General features: G+C 36.3%; 2 protein-coding genes across 4 annotated transcripts in view; both read left to right on the top strand.

Annotated features, from left to right (window-relative positions):
• The window catches only part of LOC135207281 (4-hydroxyphenylpyruvate dioxygenase-like), a 203555-nt gene that overhangs the window by 40882 nt on the left and 136131 nt on the right, over positions 1–26542 (top strand). The gene's annotated exons all lie outside the window — the stretch shown is intronic.
• LOC135207278 (FMRFamide receptor-like) lies at positions 639–26542 on the top strand. 3 transcript variants are annotated; one of them, XM_064238942.1, is made up of 5 exons: positions 639–754; positions 12071–12362; positions 13522–13885; positions 23641–23802; positions 24545–26542. In XM_064238942.1, exons 2-5 carry the CDS (start codon positions 12115–12117, stop codon positions 24983–24985), a joined length of 1215 nt encoding a protein of 404 aa, XP_064095012.1. In that variant the 5' UTR covers positions 639–754; positions 12071–12114; the 3' UTR covers positions 24986–26542. The 3 variants fall into 3 exon arrangements, with proteins under 3 accessions (XP_064095012.1, XP_064095013.1, XP_064095011.1); XM_064238943.1 differs by lacking the exon at positions 639–754 and adding an exon at positions 974–1600 and having other exon boundaries at positions 23641–23717; positions 24545–24684; XM_064238941.1 differs by lacking the exon at positions 639–754 and adding an exon at positions 990–1600.

Below are 26542 nucleotides of genomic sequence, written 5' to 3'. Positions count from 1 at the left end.
TATAGGTACAGATCTCCTCTATCAAAACAAAAACAAAGGAGGCACGGCGAATCCTGTGAGGGAGCTTGTTTTGGCAGTAACCAGAAAATGCCGGGGATGATCGAATCTGTTTACCCACTTCTGTACGTACAGTCATATGTCGAGGAGATAGGAAACTGTCTTTTTCTACCTAGGGACTGGTCACACACGTTTTGCTCATGAAATTTTAATGCCTGAGCGTCCACAGACATTCTGCAATCACTGCTGCCTGGTCCTTTCAATAGTCTGACGCTTGCTGGTCCAGTATCTATAGTATAGGCCTCGGAGATTTGAAAAGTCGATTCCTTCAGGAGTACCAGGATGAGTCTGGTAAGTCTATCTTGTCGTGGGTTCTTGAAGAGAATGTTGCAGATAAATAAAGTTCTTTTGCACTCCTTTTGTACTCAGTTTTTATCCTCTTTTATCAGCTCCTATGTACAATTACTTAGATACGAGGTGTGAAAGTGATAGAATTTATCAAGTGCATAAATGTTTATTGAAACAAAAAATCTGATCAAGAATTTCTTCTCAGGTCAAAAAATAATTCTTTTACGTAAATCAAACAATCCCGCACGACATTCTTAAGCAAAATGACTAAAATCGTTAATTTTTTCCCTTAGAATTTGTTTAGGGTGTCGATGATGTATGGTCCGAGAGCCCCGGCCAAAATATTAACCTCTGATTTTTGGTGACTTCCGGATCTGGCAGGTGTATACCGATATGCAGTGCAATGCAGGTATGACCTTGACATTAATCTCCAGTTTGTTTGTTAACTGATTCCTCTTGTAACTAAAGAGTCTGAGACTGGATACGGAATCAACTTTTTACTTGCTAATTTTTTTTTTCTTGACAACGAAGGGAGCTTCGGTTTTGCCACAGTGGCTGAGCCACTTTTCTGCTGCTTCCAACACTCATGAACCAGGAGCGCCAAATATTATTCCGTGTGCGATAGAGCACGTGAGGTATGACCTGGTTGAGATTTGTTATGTCCTCCCCTATCTTTGCCGAGAGTCGTATAGCCTTGATGTCTCGGTGGGCTGGTTAGCATTCTAAGTGTCCTGGCTGCCTCAGAACGAGTTGCTCGCTCGGTGGGCGAAGCTCATTCTCCAAGCAACGCATGTTCCCAGTGATCGATTCCCTTAAGAGAGTTGGTGACAGTGTTTCAGGCCACAGCAATATTGGCGAATTTGCATTTTATGGCGTGGCGAGATTGTGGCTTTTCATACGATTTTCAACTTCATGAGGAGCAAAAGTGGTAATCTCAATTGACTCGCAGGAATGGATTTAAAGTACATTACCGGCTCGATTATTTAAAAGTTATCAAGATGAATTCCGATATCCAGTGAGTAGTGCTCTAATATCTAAGCCTTTTTAAAAATATGTTATGCGCTTAAAAGATTCGTGAATCCAGTGTCAGATGCTAAAATAGACATCCCTACAAGACAATAGTAAACCATAGGTAAACATGGGATGAAGATAAAAAAAGATAACGATATACTACGATATGTGTGAATATGCGCACTAAATCATTCCAAGTGATACATTTTTCCCCGTAATACATCATAAGTGATGATTTTTCAAGGTAAGTCGAACCGTCTTTATTATTTCTGTAAGTAACTAACATAATTTATAAAATCTTAACGTAGATTTAGACATGACTCGATTGAAATTAGAATATGTTAATCTTTTACGGTTTTCTTTTTGTAGACTGGAAATATCAAGAAAGTTTCAAATCACATTTTTGTTCATAGCAAAGTCGTCTGCCTGATGGCCATTGTTGTTATCTGGAGGCGAATTGAGAGCTGATATCGAATAGCCATATTCAGTTATGTTCAAACATTAAGACCATGTTTTAATTTCCTCTAAATTACAGGAATTCTTTTACATAATGAGTTACAGACAGAATGACGAAATTCGTATGTTTCCAAGTCCAGTGTGTATATTAAATTTCATCCGTTTCCTTACTATCTAAAGGTTACAGGACACTTAGCACGATAGTCTTTTCTTTACAAGGGAACACGTATAGTTACCTAAGGCCTATAGCTTTGCTGTGTTAATCTTTATATATATATATTTATATATTAACACATGCACATTTATGTATATATACATGTTCATATTATATACACGTATATATGTAAACACACACACACACACACACACACACACACACATATATATATATATATATATATATATATATATTTATATATATATATATATATATATATATATATATATATATATATATATATATATACTTATGTATGAAGAGTACTTTTTTTTGAGAATTGTTTCGCATTACGTGTGGTCTTCCTTCTCTTGATAAGATTTCATGTTAACACAACAAAGCTATACGCTTTAGATGCACTAAGTATTCCCCTATGAAGAAGATTATCCTGCCACACACGCACATATATATACTATATATGTGTATATATAATACGTATACGTGTGTGCGTTGTATATATCCATATGTGTAGCTTACTGATTAAACAATATAGATGTATAGGATGTCATGATTTGACATTGATAAATGCAACTGAACTTAAATCAGTTATTGTTCTTATCTATGCTTCGAGGCAATTCCCTCAAAATTCCTGAATTCTATACCCCTCACTGTTCTCAGTGGTAATTACAAGTACACACGCGCTTATGTATATGCATATATATATATATAATATAATATATATATATATAATATATATATATATATATATATCATATACATATATATATATTATATATATCATATATATCATAATATATATACATACATACATTCATACATAAACACACACACACACACACACACATATACTTATATATATATATATATATATATATATATATATATATATACAGTATATACATACATTATATATATACATACATATATACATACACACATATATATATATATATATATATATATATATATATATATATATAAAACTTATCCTCTAAATGGAAGTGGCTACATACGATATTACCCTTCCAGTTCTCAGCAAGTCTTAGGATGAGGTTGCTAGCCCCATGCCCTTCTCCACTAGTTGCAATCCACTACAGTCTACCAACTACTCAGGTCAACAGAGGACAAGAAATTTAACCAAATTGTTCTGGCTCCATTGGAACTGAACTCGCGGCCTGTTGCTGGTGATGAGGCAGTCATATCCACTGGACCATGAATACGCTGCTGAACCACTGGTCATTACATCAGCTAAATTGGACAGTGTTCGTTCTGGTCACTAACTGGACAGGTGGTTATCAAGGAAAACCAGATGCTGTAGGCATATAAGAGCCTGTGACATTCACTGGACAGGACAAGGCATTAGGCTAGCAACCCCATCCCATAAATGTGCTGAAAATGGGTAAGGGATTTTGGGTGTCCCTTTGTGTTAGCATCCCATTTAGGAAGAAAAAGGTTAAATATATATATTATATATATATATATATATATATTATATATATATATATATATATATCCATTATCTCTTTTCCTTATTTGGAATGGGGCTGGTGCCACAAGGGTAAAGCTCTTGAGTTTATCAGTAACCCTCTAGTGGTGAGGTCACTATAGTAGATTCACATCAGCCGTGCATCTTGTGTCTAGGGCCTGTCCCTTACGATGCTCCTGAATGGCTGTTGATAAGCCAATCACAGGGCTGGAAACTCTCAGTCTCACTAGAGAGTTCACATAGGCAGGATGTATGGTCTACTGATGAAATTAGTAGCCATCTTGCTTGGTGAGACGTACCCGCGTGAAGTCAGATTAATCAACAGATATCACAAGTTTAACATACGACTAGAATTTGAGAAATATCTAGAAGTGTTCGTGAACTATCGGTGATAAGATTAGTGTGAAAATAGTAGGATAAAGCGTCTTCTAAGTTAGTTTAACAAGTGTAATACTGAATCAGAACAAGATGGCAGTAAGTTCCAACTGCGGGAAAAGGTGGCGTAATTTAGCTTGCTTGGCGATTCGCAATACGATGAGGTAGCAGGAAGGGAACTGGCATTTCTCATCTATGAAATCAGCAACAGTCCTAACCAAAAAGATACAAAAGCATTCATAGATATATTAGAAGGATATAATCCTTCAAACTGGAACAAATCTAATGAAAACATCTTGAAAATAATTGAAGAAGTTCCAAATAAAATCCAAGTGGTCAAGAGACTCATAAAGAAAATATACATAAACCAACATATTCCGACAAAGAAAATGAATAAGGTGAATCTTGTGAATATCCTAATTGATGCATTAGGAAAAAGAATGCCAAAAGCATGCAAACTGTGTAAGGTTTGGTATAGCATAGTCAATCCACAAAACCTAATCAGAAAATGTGCTGCATGCAACATTCCGACCCATCCACAGTGTGCTGAGGTAATGCAAGATTTGAGAAAAGATACAAGAATTTTTTGTTCAACATGTCTATCATGGATAGACAATGTTATTAATCAAGATTGAATGTACAAATAGTTGAGGATGAAGAAGAAGAGAGGAAGAGAAGAAGAAGAAAAGAAGAAGAGGAAAACGGAAGAGAAGTAAACAAAAATGAAATGACAGAAAAAAATAAGGAAAACAAAGAACAAAGATAAAAGTATGGATGCAGAGATACTCATTGATACTACATATGAGGCAATAAAGCAGCATACCTACGAAGAAATAAATTACGATTATGACAACAGAAAAGCAAATCCCGAAGAGGCTCTACCCAGATCTACACAATGACGGGAAAGAGGAAAAAATAGACAAGAAAGACAAAATCTGCAACCTTTTGAAAAGAGGGAATTGCAGATTTGGAGAAAGATGTTACTACAAACATCCTAAGGTATGTCAAAACTATGAAATATATGGTAAATGTGCATACTTAGATGGCTATGGGGATGATTGCAGAGATCTGCATCCAAAAATATGTAAAACCTAAAAGAAGGAAAAGGATGTAAGTTCGACAAAAAATGCAAATATATGCACCCTGTAGCCATGAATCATAATCAAATAAATAACCAACCAAGTAATAAAATCCAAAATAAGAAAGAAACAAATAAAGAGAGAAATCAAGAATATCAGGTAAAAGAGAAAAGCAAACCACCAATGAGATATGCGGAGGTGTCAGCAAAAAATTTCAAAGCATCAGCTCCGAAATTCTACTCAAGAGATAATAACTATTTATTATGCAAGAAGATATTGCAGAAACGGAGAAAATTGCAGATTCAGACACAAAATGAATAATTATGATGAGGAAGATCAAATATTATGGAAAAGTTGGATTTTTTTAATGTCAGAATTTCTGGAAATGAAAAAAAGAAAAAAAACAACATCCCAGAACAGGAAAGAGACATGGGAAAATCCTTATTACTACCAATATTATGAAGGAGAAAACACGCAAACCATCATAGTGATGAATGCGCAGGGTTTAGTTACGAGTAACTCAAAAAGAAAAATAGAGTACTTAGAAGAACTAACCCAAAATGAAAAGAAAATAGATATAATGAATATAAGTGAAACCTGGTATTCCCAAGAGACTGGAATGATGATCAAATAAAAGGGTTCCAAACTTATAGATCAGATAGAAAAAATAGGAATCAAGGGGGAACCGCAATATATGGGAAGACAAAAAACAAGGAAAAATATATGAGAAATATAGTAACTCAGAATGTGAACTAATAGCGGTAGAATTTGAATCTGAAAAATTGATGAACATAGTAATATATAGACCTCCTAATACTAAAGAGTTTGACTTAATAATTGAAAAATTGGATGATATATGTAGAAATCACAAGGACTGGACTATTCTCCTATCTGGTGACTTCAACTTTCCTTTCGTAGAATGGAAAGAACGAATAGGAGACTGTGGTTGTACTTATACATATAAAAAAGAGAGTAATAGTAGTGCAGAAGATAAGAGGCAATTTGAAAAAGCTATTAGATATGCTACTAGAATACAACATTCAACAAATAAATCACCTGCCAACAAGAAAGGAAAATACTTTAGACCTAGTATTTGTGAACGAGATGAATTTATGTTAAAGAAATAATAGTTTATAATGCGAGTATTTCAGATCATAATGTCATAGAATTAACAGTTCATTCCAAAGCAATGAAGAATAGAGATAAGCAAGAAATGAAAAAGTGGGAAGGATATGGAAAATACAACTTCTACAGTAAAAATATAAAATGGTCAGAAATTAATGAAGAATTAAACAAAGATTGGGATAACATTTTCGTAAGTGATGACATAAGGGTAAATACGGAGATATTATATAAAATATTGGAGAAAATAGTGGATAAATATATACCGAAGAAGAAAAGTAAACATCATTTCATGCATACCAAGAGACAGAAGGATCTTGTTCCAGAAAATCAGAAAGTGGAAAAAAAGGTCTTGCAAAAGAAAAAAATGCATGGAAAGTTATAGAACTAAAAAGTAAGATAGAAAATGCAGAACAAAAGATTATACAATCAAAAGAAAATGAAAAACGGGACTTGGAAGAAAAAACCCTATTAAATATCAAGCAAAACCCCAAACTATTATACTCATATGCGAAGAAGATGAATAAAAGAAGAATAGAAATAGGCCCTCTGAGAATTGAAGGGAGATTAAACGAATGAAAAAAAGGAAATTTGCAACCATACTGGCAGAACGATATAAGAGAGAATTCACCCCTAGAATAGATAATGAAGATAATGATATAGAAGTAAGGGACGAAAATAGTGAATATTTAGCTGACATAGAAATTAATGAAGCTGATATTGTGCAGGCAATTAATGAAATTAAAAATGGAGCTGCTGCAGGGCCGGATGGAGTCCCTGCTATTTTGTTAAAGAAAGTAGTTCATTCTATCGCAAAGCCACTTGCAATATTATTAAGACAAAGTGTAGATACAGGCAAGATTTATGATGAGCACAAATTAGCATATATCACCCCTAACTTTCAAAAGTGGATCAAGACTAGAGGCAAGTAATTATAGGCCTGTGAGTCTAACATCACATATTATGAAAGTGTATGAAAGGGTAATGAAGAAAAATATTATGAAACATTTAATAAAAAATAATTTGTTAATATAGGACAACACGGTTTCGTACCCGGAAAAGTACACAAACCCAACTGTTAGTCCACCGTGAGAACATATTCAAAAATATGAAAAGCGGAAATGAAACAGATGTGGTTTATCTGGACTTTGCAAAAGCTTTTGACAAAGTAGACCATAATATATTAGCAAAGAAATTAGAAAACTCAATATCGTAGATAAAGTAGGAAGATGGTTAAAGAATTTTTACACAACAGAAAACAGATAGTTATTGCAAACGATGAGAAATCGGATGAAACCAAGGTAATATCCGGTGTGCCACAAGGTACGGTGCTAGCTGCAATATTGTTTGTTATTATGAATTGAAGACATAGACAGTAATGTTAAGGATTCGGTAGTGAGTAGTTTCGCTGATGACACAAGAATAAGTAGAGAATTACTTGTGATGAAGATAGGAACACGCTCTACAAAGAGACCTAACAAAGTATATGATTGGGCAGAGGTAAATAGGATGGTATTTAACTCTGATAAATTTGAATCAATAAATTATGGAGACAGAGAAGGAAAGCTATATGCATATAGGGAGGTGTGACCTACAATAATGAGACTAATCACAAATAAGGAAGCAGTTAAAGACCTTGGTGTGATGATGAATAGGAACATGTTATGCAATGATCAAATAGCCATTCTGTTGGCAAAATGTAAAGCAAAATGGGAATGTTGTTACGGCACTTCAAACAAGAAAAGTTGAACACATGATTATGCTTTATAAAACATATGTTCGTAGTCCACTTGAATATTGCAATATGATATGGTACCCACACTATCAAAAGGATATTGCACAAATAGAGAGTGTACAAAGGTCCTTTACAGCTAGAATAGAAGAAGTTAAGGACCTAGACTACTGGGAAAGACTACAATCCTTAAAATTATATAGTCTAGAAAGGAGAAGAGAACGCTACATGATAATTCAGGCATGGAAACAGATAGAAGGAATAACAGAAAATATCATGGAACTAAAAATATCAGAAAGAGCAAGCAGAGGTAGATTAATAGTGCCCAAAACTATACCAGGAAAAATAAGGAAAGCACACAGAACATTAATCCACTACGCACCAGCATCGATAATGCAGCGTCTATTCAATGCGTTGCCAGCTCATCTGAGGAATATATCAGGAGTGAGCGTAGATGTGTTTAAGAATAAGCTCGACAAATATCTAAACTGCATCCCAGACCATCCAAGATTGGAAGATGCAAAATATACCGGAAGATGTACTAGCAACTCTCTGGTAGACATTAGAGGCGCCTCACACTGAGGGACCTGGGGCAACCCGAACGAACTGTAAGGACTGTAAGGTAAGGACTGCAGGCAAAACTGAGGTTTAATGAAAGTTATAATTTAGTGGAATGTCACCAGTGATGCTACAGAGCTAAACATACTATATCTAGGAATGGTGTAAGGATGTTTCGACTTACTGCCCATCATTGGAAACTGCAATCAGCCTAAGATGGTAATGTAGCTGAGTGAAGGGGCGTTTGACGCATTTGCCAGATCTGTAGGCAGATAGCTTTTGGCTTACCCCCCACCAGCCTTCCCAAATATAAATGGATACCAAAAAACAAACGGAGTTGTGCTTAGCCATTTGATCCCAAAATACGTTTCAACAACCCAGAAGTTGTACATATATAAATATATGCATACACACAGATGTATAAAAATATATTATTCTGGAATTACCAACTGTACTACATTGATCGGTGTTCAAGATGATACTTTAGCCTAGTCAGTTTAAAGGTACTGCATAATCACTTTTCAAAGTGCCCGCATAGAGTCAATATATTCATTTTTTCGGAATGACGAACATTACTGCGAGATTTAGAACTGCATTTTGGAGCATGTCGGAATATATCCGATTCACGCTCTTAACCAGAATGATGAAGCGTAATATAAAAGTTTGAAGTAGGACTTACAAATCAGAATTTTCTAAGGTGTAAATTGTGATTAGAACAACTTCGTTTTAAGGCATATTGACAAAATAGAGCAAACACTTTAGCTGGATCAACTTTTAAATGGACGTGACTTATTTCATGGAAGTCACCTGTCAATATTCGCGTCGTTTCTTGTATAGTTGACATGTCTCTGCTTCACTTGAACCTGAAATTGTGGACAGGAACAATGGCCGTCTGTCTTCAGTGTGTATGGAACGCAGTTGATGCCCGCAAGCTTCCATTCACCTTCAGTCATAACGCTGCTGTTGGAGCCGGTAACCGAAAACAACAATTTGTCATTGCTAATAAGGACGATGAGCCTGATTGAATACGCGATCAAGCCAGAGCCTTCGAAAAGATACACCAGTATAACGCCGTGATCTGCATCCTAAGAATGTTGAAGGCGACTCGGATTGGCTGCTTTTATAAGGTTACCCGCTGCGTTGCCTTATGCATACGTCCTACGGAGGATCAAAAATGTGGAAATGCGCCGCAGCCACCCATCCTGTCTAAAACGTCCCTAGGAGTCACCCTCTCTCCTCTCTCTCTCTCTCTCGTTGTTTAAGGAATTGATTTGTATTGCTTACGTTGAGAAGTCCTGTGACTTTATTAAGGTTATTTGAAAGTCTTGGGCTATACTCCAAATGTGTATAGGAAAGCTTTCACGGATGAGCCTTCCTTTCTATTTCGGAATTATATAATATATATATATATATAATATATATATATTATATATATATATATATATATATATATATATATGTATACCAAGGGGTTTGCAACGAGCTGCTCTGCTCTTCAAGAATTATGTCAAAAAACATTTTTGCACAATTGCAGCATTAGGTGGACGTGACTGTATTAGATATAAAAATCTGAATCTCTCTCTCTCTCTCTCTCTCTCTCTCTCTCTCTCATCTCTCTCTCTATATATACTATATATATATATATATATATATATATATATATATAGAGAGAGAGAGAGAGAGAGAGAAGAGAGAGGAGAGAGAGAGAGAGAGAGATTCAGATTTTTACATCAATGCAGTCACGTCCACCTAATGCCGCAATTGTGCATAAACGCTTTGGGACACTAATTCTTGGAAAGGTAGGGGCTGCTGGTTGCAAACTGCTCGGTAAATGAAACGCCCTGCAAATGGCGAATAATCGTCATTTGAAGATAATGACGGCGACTTCCTCGATCCTGTAGGATATGAGAGATACAGCTATAACTTTGAACACCTCTGTTTTGTGAGAGTCACCAGATGACCACTGTTGTGAGGTGCTGTTCACCAGACCTTGGATTGCTCTTTCAGCAAATTTCTATTCTGATTTATATTTACGGGCATGAATACGTATATAGCAGGTATCTTAGTGAAAGGAGTATCGATGTTTTGCACTTGCAGAGGAAGGGAGAGGAATGCTAAAAGGAAGCATCGGAGAATACGAGACTGGAATAACAAAGAATTGTTGTCGTAGAAAAAGACGGTGAAGGGAAGAAGTATGGCGTATCTGGTACACTGGCTGCCTCGAGTGAAGGAGGTAGGAGAAAATCCTCTGCTGATGTCCTAAAACGGTGCCTGGCCATGGAGCACTAGATTCAAAACAGAAGGATTATTGCTTAGAATACTGAGGAGGTAGATGTGATAAGTTAGGTTTGTCAAAACAAGAGGGAAAGTGGCTCTGAATATTTCTAATCCCTCATTGACGAGAAAATGACTGAAGAGAGGGGTCATTACGTGTAGCCTATTTTTCTGTCTTATTAACTTTTCAAATTGTTATGTCCAAATATGTAAACGCTTGGAAAGAAAATAGCTAAAACTCTTTTGAAATTTACAGTCTGGATTTCAAAGTTATTATTATTATTATTATTATTATTATTATTATTATTATTATTATTATTATTATTATTATTATTATTATTATTATTATTATTATTGAAAAGGAGAGATCGAAAAAGAGGGGTCGAACAGATTCTCGAAAGCTCTGTATAGATTTACTCATAGATGTTACATATATTTATTGTCATACAAAACTATGGGGTTTGTTTCTCCATTATTGTTATTATCATTATTATTACAAAATAGTTTAACGAGACTATTAAGTTATGGGTCTAGGTTCTCAGACAGGTCGTATGAGGGATTCGCTTTGCAGTGAGAGGCATTTACTGTAGAGTTGGAGAAGGTGAACAAGTGCTTAGGAAGGGACCTACCGGAAGAGTCAGAGGTAGAAACAGGCGCCGAGGGGACGCTGCAAAGGAGCCCGAGTACATGGAAAATGGTTCTGATTATTTTCTAATAACATTCCAAAAAATATTTTGGTCGTGGGGATTGAATACTGTTAGTATTAGGTCGCTAGATTGAAAAGTGATAGCGAGAACAATGCCAGTCTTATATAGAAAATAAGAGTGAGATGTCGCTATAGGCTACGCAGTAAGACAGATTTACATGGTTCAAAAGCATTTGTCAACTAGCTGTACAAGTGTCGTAGATATTAAAGCATCTCCGAAGTATATGGTCTTGTTCTGACGTGTATCAAAATCTGTTATACCCTAAAGAGCTTTATCCTGGACAATAAAGAATTCAAAGTGTCTCAAGGAAGAGTCATCCATTGCGCCTGAAATCCCAAAAAAGCACTTGGTTCGTTGCTGGGAGTTCTGCTCTTGGCAATACATTTACAGGAGGGAGAAATTGTTTTTAAAGGATGTATAACATTTAGGATGAATTATTGATCTGAATGAACTGAATTACCAAACTCATCTGGAATGGCATAAACGAGATGTTATCCAAATAAGATCATTCTGCAATTATTTTAGCTTCTTTAGTTATTTCCACAGTAGACTCAGATACACATATTTTAAGGGACAGCAGTCACGAAGTGGCTCTTTCAATCTTTCAATTCCAAGGTCGCTCGCAAATATCCGGTCTTTAAGAATTCATCAGGGTTTCTCTGACTAGGCTTGAATATGAAACTTCCATATACCCAAAGGCAAAACCTTATGATCTTATAATGTCTGCAAATGACTTTCTACACTCAGATCCACTGGCAGTCGAGGAAGGGGACAGGTAAACCGAACCAGCCATGGCCCTGGAGTCAGTCACCGCAATCGACGTCACAGAGGATTTCGACGTCAACTCCTCCTCCTTCATCATCTCGGAAGATTACGATCCCAACGGAACCTTCATCTATGATTATGACGAGTACGATGCACTCACCCACCTCGCAGCTTCCTCGCCGTTGCTCAGGTTCATCGTTCACGGATTACTTCTGACGATTATCGGACTCTTCGGATTAGCCGGAAATATTATCTCTATCGTCATTCTCTGCAGGTAAAGGAAAAAAAATATATGGCGTAGGTCACTTCTCCTATGCTAGAACTCACGCAATCTCCAACATATATTAAATTTGCATGCTGGCTACTTCATATAATATACATGTATCAATTACTTACTACATGTACTGCATTTCGTTTTATATTGTATAATGAGCTAATAACTTTGTTCTTTGGGTAGAAGCTAGACTTTGAGTTTACGCAGAATAAAAAGAAAATTCCAGTTCTCATACTACTTAGTTTTTCTTCTTGATATAATAACTATGAACTAATGCACATATAAATTAAAAAGTAATCTCAAGCTGAATTCCATTATTTATAAATCAGATATTAGAGGTTTCTGATCGTGATTAATAGTATTCATATCCAGATTATTTTTTCTATATTAACGCACCTCATATTGTGTATGATTATTCTACACTACCACATCCTTGCAAACATAACATAATATTTTCCATATATGTATGGTTTCTTCTGTTAATATTGTTTATGTCTTTTAACTGGATATTTACTTCTTTCAGAGCGTTTACTTAATCATGTCTTCTTCACGGGAAGGAGCAAAAAGTAGTTGACTAGGGCTGGTCAGTATCCAAACATACTTAATCTAAAGATGGCGGCGAGAAGTGCATCGGCAGAGCCCCAGAGATGTTCAGCGGCGGACGTTATTCAAGTCATGATTAAATTTCGTGGCTCTGCGAAGTAAAAACGTTTAATAGTTTACACGCAGGAGGGAGAGAGAATTCTTTCTGCACTTCGGTGAAGCATCTCATTCTGCCACTTGTATTTTTCAAGAACCCAGCTGACATTATTTAAGAGCTGAATTTATTCCTTCACACGAACGCCTGCGCTTGCATGAACCAGAGACATTTTGGTATTTTGGTGAACTGTAAACAGACGGGAACCGGCGGCTGAACGCGGCCTTTTAATGATATTATAATCTCTTTTGATACCGTATTTTTGTGATGAATGATTCCCTGCTCAGAGTGTGTACTTTTCCTTACGTGTTACGATCATGAAATACAGACAGGAGATGTAAATTTTGTCCGTTTCTTGAGTTTTGGCTGTTTCTAAATATTTCGAGCACTACTAGAGCTACTACCCGTGAAGGTTGCATAGGAAGGCTGGCCATATACATTAAGACTGATGCTCTTTTTCAGGCTCAACGTTCGTTCTTCAATCAACTGTTGCTTGCTCGGGCTTACTACGTTCGACTTGTTAGTGATCATAACTTCAGTCCTAGCGTTCGGTCTGATTGAAATAGGCCAATACACGAACAGTATATCATGGTATGTCAATGGATTGTTAGAAGTGTTCCCGATCTTTTTCCCTTTAGGCATCATAGCTCGCACAGGATCCATTTACTTGACAGTGATTCTGACGGTCGAAAGGTACGTGGCCGTCTGCTTGCCCTTTCGATTCAGGTCCTTGGTGACATACGGCCGCGCCAGGATTCTGGTGATTGCCGCCTCCCTCTTCTCGGTTCTCTACAATCTTCCCAGGTTCTGGGAACACTACTACGAGGTGAGTTGCGGTGCCTTGCTGTAGGTTGTGGCTACTGATCCCTATACCATACATACTCCCATACATATAACAGTAACCTCCACGTTATGGATCTCACAAGCATATATATATATATATATAATATATATATAATATATATATATATATATACATACATATATATATATATAGTATATATATATATACATTATTATATATGTATATGTATATATACATTAATATATATATATATATATATATATGTATATGATATATGTATATATATATATATATATTATATATATTAATATATATATATATATATATATATGAGTCTGATCACATCACCGAAATTATTATCAACTAAAACTTCCCCTTCAGTTAACATATATATGAAAATATATTAATGCTAGGTAGAGCAAATTACATATTAAAGGACATTTGTAGCTTAATGTATATTCTACAATAAAAGCGATTGCATACTATACTACGATGGTGAAGATGGGTCTATTCCAGCTCTAATAAATATATATCTGAAAACGACAGGTATATATGTAAGTACGAGAGTGAATAGACTTTTATCCTTCTTGTGGTCAGGTCGACAAGGTCACCTCGTCGTGCTTATGGTATCACGGGTTCGTTTCCCGCTACCGAACATCATGATTTCTTCATATTTCTTTGAAGTTGGAGTTCAAGGCTTTGTAGTGACAAACGTATCCTGTAAGGAGAAAAGAATTTGAGAAATTAAGAGGGCGTTGTGGCTATTACAATTTAATATGAATCTGGTAAAAATGAATAGTAGATTCTATATTTATATACATAATAATATACGTCACGCGCAGATGTTACTCATTCTGTTACACGCCAAATGAAAGTTTTTCCCACGTTTTAATTTTTTAACTTCTTCTAATTAAACCTCCATTATCAATTATGATTTAATTTCGATTTTTCTGTCACCGCTCTAATTTGCTCTATTTCCAGCCAAATTTTTATTAATTAATTATATAATATTGTTCCTACAGCAGTTGTAGGTCATCGTATCAATACAACGTTACTGGGAATTTTAGCTGACTTGATAACCATCGGTTAGTTATCTAATTGGATTAGAGTAAGCCGGCCTTATGCCAGCAGAGTTATTACTCAGTGGTAGCACGTGAGTGATGGTGAAACATTGAAAAAGATAAGAGGTCTAGTGTGGACCTTTGGTCTTGGTTTATAAATCGCTGTCATTGCAATGTTAAGTGTATGTTGTACATTTCTATTAATAACTGACTTTTTTTAGAAAGTGGCGAAATAACGACAAGAATAATTCATTAAGCATAATTTATACTATTTTGGTTTTAAAGTTTTTCGTTAATAATGGAACGGCTTATCAGAAAGAGCAACTATAATAAAAATGTAAAAAAAAACCCTTGGTCAGGACTGTCTCGTATATATATATATATATATATATATATATATATATATATTATATATATATATATATATATATATATATATATATATATAGTCATATCACATTACCGACCGTGATTCATATACTACATACATCGAGCTGCAAATGTCCTTTATTATCAAATTCGCTCTACCTCGGAATTAATATATTTTCATATGGGTTAACCGAAGGGGAATTTTTTAGTTGATAAGAAATTTGTCGGCTCACGGGCACGAACCATCGAACCCAGCAAATTCAGGACGCACAGTGAAGCCTAACCGGCGTCACACTATGCGGCATCGCCGCTGCGACGAAACCGTATGCGGCACCGCACATGGTGATATCACACACAAACCAATAAGAGGTGTCACACCAGTGCGGCGCTGCCATTTCCGCCGCACTGTGCCGCAGCATGCTCCGCTAGCGCCGGACCGCCGCAACGCTGCATCCACCCCCCGTTGCCGTGGGAAAACAGTTCTATGCACGTGGTCACACCAGACGGCTACGCCGCATCCGGCGCTCCCCTGAACCACTTGCATTTACAACTATTAAGATGTTTGACGTTGATTTATTCATTGAATGCATTCATGCAAGGCCAGCACTTGGGAAAAAGAGTGATAAAGAATATTGTGAAAACTCTAAGAGAAAGCATGGATTGAAATAGGCGAAATACTAAGGCACGAGAAGTGGCCACATATGGAATCGGCATTAAATGGGTGAACCCAGTGTTTACGACGAGTTGGCTTTTCTGTAAGCCCTCTGCTTCAAATGCACAAATAACTCTTAGTTTGGACAACATGATAGTCAACCTATCTACGATGGCTGCTGGGGATAGACAGCGACTTCGCCGCTTATGCGAGACAGGATGCAGGCAGTGCATGGGTACCGCATACGGTTCCGCAGCAGCAGCGACATCGCGGTCGAGGTGGGTTGATGCCGACTCCAAAACAATGAACACCTGAGAGCGACAGGTGTCTGTAGTTGAGAGGCGCCATAAACTTATACCCTCTTGCGGTGGCGGTGTGGTTTAAGGCTTCATTGTGCGTCCTGAATTTGTTGGGTTCGATGGTTTGCGCCCGTGAGCCGACAAATTTATTATCGACTAAAAAATTCTCCCTCGGTTTACATATATGAAACTATATTAATTCCAAGGTAGAGCGAATTAGATATTAAAGGACATTTGTAGCTCGATGTATATATATATATATATATATATATATATATATATATATATATATATATATATATATATAGAGCGGAAGGTTCAAAGGAGGAATTATATATCTGGGTCCTTGGAGATGGAGGTAGACGCACCTCCGGAAGCTTAAGAATAAAGAATCTCTTCCTTTGAACCTTCCGCATTATTGAGGTCATTTGTGAAAGTGATATATATATATATATATATATATATATATATATATATATATATATATATACATATTTGTATATATATATACAGGCAGTCCCCGGGTTACGACGGGGGTTCCGTTCTTGAGACGCGTCGTAAGCCGAAAATCGTCGTAAGCCGGAACGACGCTTGGAAATATGTCTTAAACTAATAAAAAGTTATAAAAACCTTACTTGTAATCCTTTGGTTACATACATGTTGTTTCCTGTAGTTTTATGTACAACCTGGAGTTATTTTCATAAAAGAATGCTGGTTCTTGAAGGTAAAAACTATTGTAATCCTCTGGTGACACTACATTCTTGAAGTTTTATATACAACCTGGAGTGATTTTGCAAAATCTTGAGGGCTACAAGAACAGCTGATTACTATTTACGTATCATATAGACTAATTAAAGTAAATGTATCTTTAAATAGGCTTATATATTAGTATCAACAAAACATTTCCTGCCATGAGTCAGAGGCCGTTTAATGAAACGAACACTTCTCTGTCCTATCTGTTCAGAAAATAAACGTTACGTCAATCCCCGAGACCATTGTTGCCAAAGCGTCTCTCTCTCTCTCTCTCTATCTCTCTCTCTCTCGTCTCTCTCGCCCCATCATTCGATCTCTCTCTCTTCTTCTCTCTCTGATCAAATTACATTGGAAACTTGACATACGATTGCCCTAATATACGAATGTTTTGAGATACAACAGAAAATTTGCGAAAATACAAGCTTTGATATACAACGAAATATTTGAGATACGATTTTGCGATGAGTGTAGTTGTATAGGCGACGATAAATGGCGTTCAGTCTGTTTGTTTGTTGGTGCTGCATGTTAACACGTCGTTGTTTAGTTCGTTGTATTTGCGCCTATTTTTCGTGTTATTTTGTCTATTTTATTATTAACCATGGGTCTCAAAGCTAAAGACAAAGCAGGTGATAAGAAAAAACCCAAGAAAATGATTTCGATGGAAGCAAAACATGAAATTATAGCAAAGCATGAACGTGGCGTTCGTATCGCGTCGATTTGGCAAACGAGTATGGTCGAAATCCTTCTACAATATCCACGATCATCAAGCAGAAGGAAGCTATAAAAACCCCCGAGACCATTGTTGCCAAAGCGTCTCTCTCTCTCTCTCTCTCTCTCTCTCTCTCTCTCTCTCTCTCGCCTCTTCTCCTCTCTTTCTTGATCAAATTACGTACTGGATAATGTCTCTCTTTGGATACTTCGATTTTGCCAAATATTGAGGGCTACAAGAACAGTTGATTACTATTTACGTATCATATAGACTAATTAAAGTAAACGTATCTTTAAATAGGCTTATATTATTAGTATCAACAAAACATTTACTGGCATGAGTCAGAGGCCGTTTAACGAAACGAACACTTCTCTGTCCTTAACTCGGAGCGTCGGAAGGACGCCTCTCTCTCTCTCTCTCTCTCTCTCTCTCTCTCTCTGCTCTCTCTCTCTCTGATCAAATTACTGGATAATGTCTCTCTTTGGATACTTGGAATTTGCGTTTGTAATCTAACCAGAAACTTCGTTTTGTTATTATTACTGGAAACAAGCAATGATTTTTTCATTATTTGCGCTTTGGACTGTTATATTAAACTAGTATGTATTCATTCACTCGGAAACTAGTTCCGCATATGAGGCGTCACTAAAAAACATAGAAAAATACAACATAAAAAGTGTCGAAAATCATCATAATCTCAAAATTTTTGTTGTAATCTAACCAGAAACTTATTTTTATTAATATACTGTGCTAAACTATAAAGGATTTTTATCATAGTATGCGTTTTTTAAAAGCGTCGTTAACTCGGAGCGTCGGAAGCGTCAGCGTCGTAACCTCGGAACAAGTGTCGTAACCCAGGACGGATTTTTCCATTGAATATTTAAGAAAAAGCGTCGTAACCTCGGAACGTCGTAAGCCGGAACCGTCGTAACCCGGGGACCGCCTGTATATATATATATATCATATATATATATATATATATCTATATATATATATATTATATATATATATATATATATATAAAAATATAGCATCATTTGGGCTACATGACCTTTGTCATCTGGTAACTTTCACACTTTACACAAAGAGAGACTGCTGTATCCATTTTCAATACCGATGCCTCTTCCCCAATGGGAATGGGGAGGGATGGGGTTTGGGATGGCTGGGGAGGTAGCGATGTTGCACTGAGGTTTCACGTCAGTCACTCCTTTGTACAACAGTAGTCATTCATGCATCTGTGGGAGTTAGTGCTGAGAGCAGCAGGCAACTCATGCACTGGGATTACTGTTAGTCTTGAAGATGTCCTTCACCTTAACAAGAAGGGCTCGGCGTCTCCGAGACAGTAGATTCTTAGACTGGTTTTATGTCCTTTAAATAAAAACTTATGTGCATGTGGGTGTAGAGAATTACTGGCAACTAATTCAGGTCTGTACCGAGTGGGGAGGGGGAGGGGGAGGGGGATCATTTCCGGAAGTCCATATTTCCTGTGACTATCTTTTTCACTGAACTGTACTTATAAAGTAATAAATAATCGTTATTTTTTGTTAAGTCAAAGTATATAACATAACAGCAAATAAAGTAATATGCATGCTATTGTTAACATAATGAATGAATCAATCAATAACACTGAAGAAATATTCTTGAATTTCAGTGCAAACTTTCAACATTATAAGTAAAATTCTGTTAACCAAATTCAGTAGTACTTTGAATAACATCTAATCGGGTAGAAGGGCATAGACTGCTTGCCCAATTTTTCTTCTTAATATAACTAAAATGACATTTTCAAGTATTTCATCTATTGTATACCTATAGGCTATATGCAATGGCATTTATAGAAGAAAGGGTCCAGTTTTGGGAAAAACGACCCCCCCTCCCCCTATAAATGACTGGGTATGGATTAAATGTTTGAGACTTCACGTCTCAAAGGATGGACGGTGCCTGAGAATGTGTAAGAGAGTGAGGACAGTAGACCGATGGGCAGAGACAGACTCTGTAAAAGTAATGGGCAGTTGGAGAATATGAACGATGTTTGAAAATGGTAGGTGGAAATAATGCGGAATGAAAAGTATAAGAAAATGAGACATGTCATGGATGCAAGCCAAAGCTATCTCTTCTAGACTGCATTCATCGACATTTCGTTTACATTATCACGCAAAGGAACTTTCAACATTAAAAAAAAGACTAAACATGCAAATAATTCTTATATATAAATAATTTTTTTTATATAATTTCATCTCTAACCATACGTCCTGATCAATAGAACGTTAATAGTTAACACTTACAATAACTGCTCCTATTATTTTTCTAGATAAGAATACCCTGAAAATAATCTTAGATTGATGGTTATTTGTTCTTCACCGTTGCTACGACATATATGAAAGATATGAAAGGCCCATCCCAGTATTGTTCTCTGTCTCAAACTCTCAATTTTTGCTTTTATCTAAAACTGATAACTTCGTGGTTTCTGAGCTAAACCTGTGAGAAGACACAAGATATTCTCCGGCAAGTGTTTGCTTCCTAAATCTCCTCTTAAGCTACAGAGGTCCTCATCAACCATGGTCTCTTGTGAATAAGAAAAAAGTGATTACATTGTCATTTATCAAAGGCCTTTGGTGATAACCGTAAAAACATAAACAAAAGACTGCAAATATTATAAAGATAATGACTACCAAGAAATATCAATCCTAGTAACGCCTCCGAAAAATCCTTTGGAGTCACTATCTAAGAAAGCTCCGACTTTTGAGTATTAAAAATAAATCTTGCGAAGCCAGCGTAACGATAATAGAATTTGGTATTTACCATTTTCTGGGTAACTGGAGGTAAAATGTAACTCATGCTGAATGTTTTAGCAAACGCAACACAAGATTAGTTGTTCAAGTTTCCCTATGTGGTAGAATAGAACTAAAAGACGACCCCACAGCACTCATGAAATCTTTTGTTCCTTTCATTCAAAACACGAAATTTTACAAATTGGGAGAACGAACTTGCTCTATGTATTTGGTAATGTACTGTACATGAAAATTTTACCTCACACTTTAATTTGGAAATTTTATTCAGAAAGACAGTGAATATGTCAAAACTTGGACATGGTGAAACTTTATGAGACCATTTCTCTAATCAGGGATGGCTCCAAAGGTATGTGGTGGGGTTTTGGGGGTTGGGGGGAGGTGATTGTAAAAGCAAATTTGACCAACTCGAATCAGTTAATGTTGAGGTTTGACTAACTTGAATTCTTTTATGAACGTTTGACCTGCTGAGTGCTGATTGATATTGTAAAAGACTAAAAAAATAAAAACCATATTAATCATAAAGTAATCTTCATTAGTCACAGAATATTGACTACAAAATTGAAATAATTATGTATAAGTAGGATGAATGAATAAAGTTATTACATCTGCTATTAAGTACTGTTTATCCAGAATCACATATACATATGCTGGTATGCATATATAAATACTTTATGTATATACATACATAATTATGCATATATCTATCTATCTATCTATGATCTATCTGTATGTATATATATGTATATATATAGTATATATACATATGTGAGTCTTACCACATCACCGTGATTCATAGTTTTCATATGTGTTAACCAAAGGGGAATTTTTTGGTTGATAAGAAATTCGTTGGCTCATGGGCGCGAACCACGGAACCAAGAAATCAAGATGTACAGTGAAGCACTTTTAACCACACGGCTGTCACGAGAGGTATAAGATAACGCTGCCTCTCACCTACGAATCCCTGTCTCGCTCAGGTATTCGTTGTTTTGGAGTCGGCATCAACCCAACTCGACCTTGATAATTCCGTAGAGCTTTTGTCGCATGTAGACTCATGGCTACGTGCGACAGAAGCTCCACAAAGTTATCGAGGTCGAGGTGAGTTGATGCCGACTCCAAAACAACGAATAACTGAGGGCGAAAGGGATTTGTAGGTGAGAGGCAGCGTTATCTTATACCTATCGTGACAGCCGTGTGGTTAAAAGTGCTTCACTGCACGTCCTGATTTCTTAGCTCCGTGGTTCGTGCCCATGAGCCGACGAATTTCCTATCAACTAAAAAATTCCCCTTCGGTTAACACATATGAAAATATATTAATTCCGAGGTAGAGAAAATTAGATATTAAAGGACGTTTGTAGCTTAATATGTATATATATATATATATTATATATATATATATATATGTATATATATATATATGTATATATATATATATATATATATATATATATGTGTGTGTGTGTGTGTGTGTGTGTGTGTGTGTGTGTGTTGTGTGTGTGTGCGCGCGCGCGCGCGTGTAGGCCCGTTATTTGGGGACGACTACCGAAAATTTGTGAAAAAGCACAGACATGGCGCTTGTATCCAGAGGGCATTTTATCCAACAAAATATTATCGTTGGCCATTTTTGACGGTTCAACTTTGTCAGGATTTGACCAACTCAGTCAGGAACACTGAGGGAGGATTTGGTTTCTCTCCCCCCCCCACCCCCCAACCGTCCCCTTGGAGCCATCCCTGTCGTTAATAATACTATGCTTTACGACGCATGACTTATTTCTACTTTGACATTTAGGCAGTAGTTCTCTTGCATTACTTTTTAAATAGTTCCTCACTGACAAAAACGACTTTTGTGTTTTCTAAACTTCCACAGCGAAAGGATGGTATATATTATATAATTATCGTACGTAATGTTCAAAAACTTATAAATATCTCTCTCTCTCATCTACAACAATTCATCTACATTTACATTTCTACTACTCCTATTCATCTATTGACACAAATCATCTACAAACCAGTGTTCCTAGAAATTATGATAAAAAAAAAATCTTGGCGAAAGAGAGACTATTAGCATTAAATAACCCATTAAAACTGAACCTCCATGTTGTCTAAATTACTGATATGGTAATTTAGACATTAGAGTATAGTTAAGTTTCTTTGTTACTTCAACCTTTATCTTTACTACATCTAGATTGTTTTTACTTTTATTGTTTTGGAAAACTCGAACGCTATACAATGGCCTCTCCTCATTTTATCGAATCGGAAAAAAATGAAAGAGAAAGTTAGTTCATTGTGGATACATATTCTACAAAAACAGAGAAAATGGAGCAACAATATACTGGAAGTGTGAACAATGTCACAAAATCAAGTGCCTTGCTCCTCTGACAACAGTGGACGATGATTTGTTAATACTGTGCATGGACATAATCACGTAATGGATGCCGCGGAGACTGAAGCAACGAAAACCGTTATGAGAATTCGTCAAATGGCTAAATCTACACATGGCTCTTTTTATGGAATTTCTGTGAAATTAAACTTTAATTTTATGGAATAAATCTTTCTTTATTGAATGTGATTCATTGCATTACATGAATGTATTCTTTATGGAATAAAAATATTAATTACCTCTTTGAAAATCTAATTATCCCTGGGAACCTTTGAACCTGATATTTAATATAAAAAATGAGCAACATATAGAAACTAAGTAAAATCTTAACAAAACAATAATGTGTGAATAAAGGTTTTTTTATGCTAATCACTAAACTTAATGGAAATGAAGACATTTAAACAAAAGCTGAGCAGAATTAAACCAGACACGTAAGAAAACCGAAAAGGTAATAAGAAATAACTATTAACCAAATAAAAATGATTTTACTTATAAATGACTTATATCTGTAGATCATCTGTGTTAGTTGAATTGTATTTGTAGATGAATTGTTATAAATGAATTTTAATTGTAGGTGAATTGTTGTAGACGAACTGGTGTAGGTGAATTGTTGTAGACGCATACACCGGACGCCATATATACATATATTCTTTAAGTGCCTGTATATGTCTTCTATAAGTGGGTATACTTCTTGCATTTCTAATGATAAATATCGTCAAACGCTTTGTCCTTATGCTTCAGAGAACTAAACCCAGTTTCATCTTCAACAGGAGCATCAGAAGGACGGGAAGACTTACTTCGTCATTAAACCAACGACTCTAAGACAAAACCCTCTCTATCAGCAAGTGTACGTCACCTGGATGTATTTGGTTGTCCAGTATTTGGTACCATTCCTTAGTCTCTTGATCTTAAATTGTCAAATCTACCTAGAGGTGCGTATTCAGTTTCTTGGTATCTGCGGTTTGTATTCATGCATATAATGTATGTAGTATTATATGAAAACGTACAACTTCCTTTATACTTACTGTAATTATTAATTCACCTAAAAACAAGAACTTTCCGCTGAGCAAAATCTGTCGTGAAACTGAATAATGAAACCTGCAAGTAAAGAAGGTGTAAAAAATGTTGTTTTGTGGAAAATGTTTACAAATAGATAAAACTGGATATCTAGGCTATTATATCAGCATAATACAGCGGCTAGCAAAGGTATTCTGAAGAGAACCTTCAAAGGAGAAAGTCTTCCCTCAGTTGGAAACCTTCGCCGACTTTAGACTTCTTTCCTTTAATTCTATGTAATTTTGTAAGATATTCAATTTTAATTTTTCTCTTTGGAGAGAGAGAGAGAGAGAGAGAGAGAGAGAGAGAGAGAGAGAGAGAGAGAGAGAGAGAGAGAGAGAGAGAGAGAGAGAGAGAGAGAGAGAGAGAGAGAGATTGTTATTATCTGCAAAACCAATATTTTGTAAGCAGCCAAATTTATTATCTAAATCTTATTTTCTTTATGTCAATTCCCGAAGTATGATTTTCATCCTTTTCTTGTGCCCCCATCGATGAGGAATCATAAATATGTAGAGAAGCAAATGCTTTTCGAAATGTTTCGAATTATAGTTATCTATCACTAGCAAAGTCCTGCCGAAGGTGAATAGTACTGAACGTACATTCGTCTCTCTTCCGCAGGTACGAACCGCCAACCAAGGGCTGAGGGTTCTCAGCAGACGACAGAGAAAAGAACTTAAACTGGCCCTCATGCTATTGACCGTCGTCATAGTGTTCTTCCTGTGCAATATCTTGGCCTGCGTCTTGAACATTCTTGAAATAGCCAACGTCGCTATTCACAAGCTGAAGGAATTCAGCAATCTCCTCGTCACTATAAACTCTTCTGTGAACTTTATTATCTACTGCACGTTTAGTCAGAGGTTCCGAAAGGACTTACTGAAACTGTTCCATTACTGCTGTGTGCGCCAAGGGCTGGAGTTGGTGAGCGCGTCCAGCACAGGAGGCTACGAAGCAGCGCGTAACGCAAGACCCACAGAGATCGTCATGGTTTCCATCAGAGGTGATCCACGCAAAGGCCAGCTGTTGAACACAGACGACGCAGAAGACAACAATACACTCTGAACACCCTTTTCGTTTTGTTGCCAAAATCGGGACCTCCAGTGGATGCGCTTCTTGAGCGAGAGCAAAATCAAAGACCATTTTCTTTCCGCGCTGGATGGTTATCGTGAACCATGAACTCTCTGTGAATCTGGTTTGTCCATAATGTGATAAGTATCTGACCCCTTTGATATAAATCACTTTTGAGTCTTTATCTTTTCTTCAAGAACAAATGTCCTGCCCATATTTCGTAAAGATTAAGTTATATTGGCAAAAGAGCTATTCCCTCTCCTCCCAGTAACAGTGAACATTATGCTAAAAATAAAATAACGATTATATACTATAATTTTATGAATTACATTAAATCGCAATATCAGTACTATTCACGGAAGAGCACAGATAACATTTGATCTTGTAAACATTCTGGCTACGTATTCCTCTTCCTACACATCCAGTACTTTTACAGAAGGCCGTTTTAGATCTCTGTCGTCCGCATATTCCCCGAATGAGGTTCAACTTATTGTTGAGGACGAATGAGGCACATGTCCTCCCCTTCTATGAACTCTGGTATTTTGATAACTTTTTGTCTCGCTTTCCATTGATTCGGGAGGATTGTAGTGTACCGAAGATGACCCCTGTTAGGTAAGGATTATCACAATTGAAAAGCGATTTGAGGCGCCAGATACTGTAAGTAAACTGTTTTTTTCCATCTGTCCACCCGCCCGTGGTGTTTGCGTATGGTAACACTGCGTCCCGGGCTTTAAATAGTTACAGTATGTGTAAGTTTTAGGTAAATAAAAGGATATCTGGGTGTACATTTGCAACTGAAAAGTGTTTTAATAATGTACTGTATGCGAATTACACCGTTAATATTCGAAATAGGATATTGTTATTATTGTTGAATGTACGCTGCATGTAACCACATGTAAAGCCCGAGACGCAGTGTTACCATACGCAAACACCACAGGTGGATGGACAGATGAAAAAAAAAAAAAAAAAAAAAAAAAAAAAAAAAAAAAAAAAAAACAGTTACTAGTCCCTCATCCTTCCTTAGCTGCGCCCAGATTACTAAGCGTCAAATAAGTGTAGGAAATGATCTATTTCTATGGCGCGGCACAACAGGTTTCAGAAGTGTCTAAGTGCGAACTGTAGTGTAGCGTGGAGGCAGGACCCACTAAGATAGTTCGTAGTGATACTTTCTAATACATTAGGTTTATTTGTCCTTAAAACAGCGGCATTTAATCATTATATACCCACAGAAGAATCTAAAGAATTAAGCCCGGAAGAGACATACGGTATCATGGTTGCAGTTTGTCATTAGCGTCATAATATTGCCATTCCTATAATTAAGAATCCGTTCATGTCTCTTTGCATCATTGATATTGTTGGTAATTTTTCTTCCTTATTCTTTTATTTTATTTTTTTGTCTTGACGATATTTTCTATTTTCATACAAATGCATGAAATTTCAGTCGCTCTTCTTTTATTTCCAACGTTATGAATACTTAATGTACAGTATATTCGCCCGTGTTTCCTCAAAATTGTTTTATATATTTACTACCAAAAGAAATATTTCCTTTAA

Source organism: Macrobrachium nipponense, chromosome 32 (genome assembly GCF_015104395.2).
Source record: "Macrobrachium nipponense isolate FS-2020 chromosome 32, ASM1510439v2, whole genome shotgun sequence".
Lineage (NCBI taxonomy): Eukaryota > Metazoa > Arthropoda > Malacostraca > Decapoda > Palaemonidae > Macrobrachium > Macrobrachium nipponense.
Note: the sequence above shows the minus strand (reverse complement) of the source record. Positions and strands in the feature narration are given on the sequence as shown.

Coding starts and splice junctions, on each gene's coding strand:
- LOC135207278 (XM_064238942.1), top strand. CDS start 12,115: ATGGCCCTGGAGTCAGTCACCGCAATCGACGTCACAGAGGATTTCGAC. Junction 13,886..23,640: donor TCTGGGAACACTACTACGAG/GTGAGTTGCGGT, acceptor CATCTTCAACAG/GAGCATCAGAAGGACGGGAA. Junction 23,803..24,544: donor ATTGTCAAATCTACCTAGAG/GTGCGTATTCAG, acceptor TCTCTTCCGCAG/GTACGAACCGCCAACCAAGG.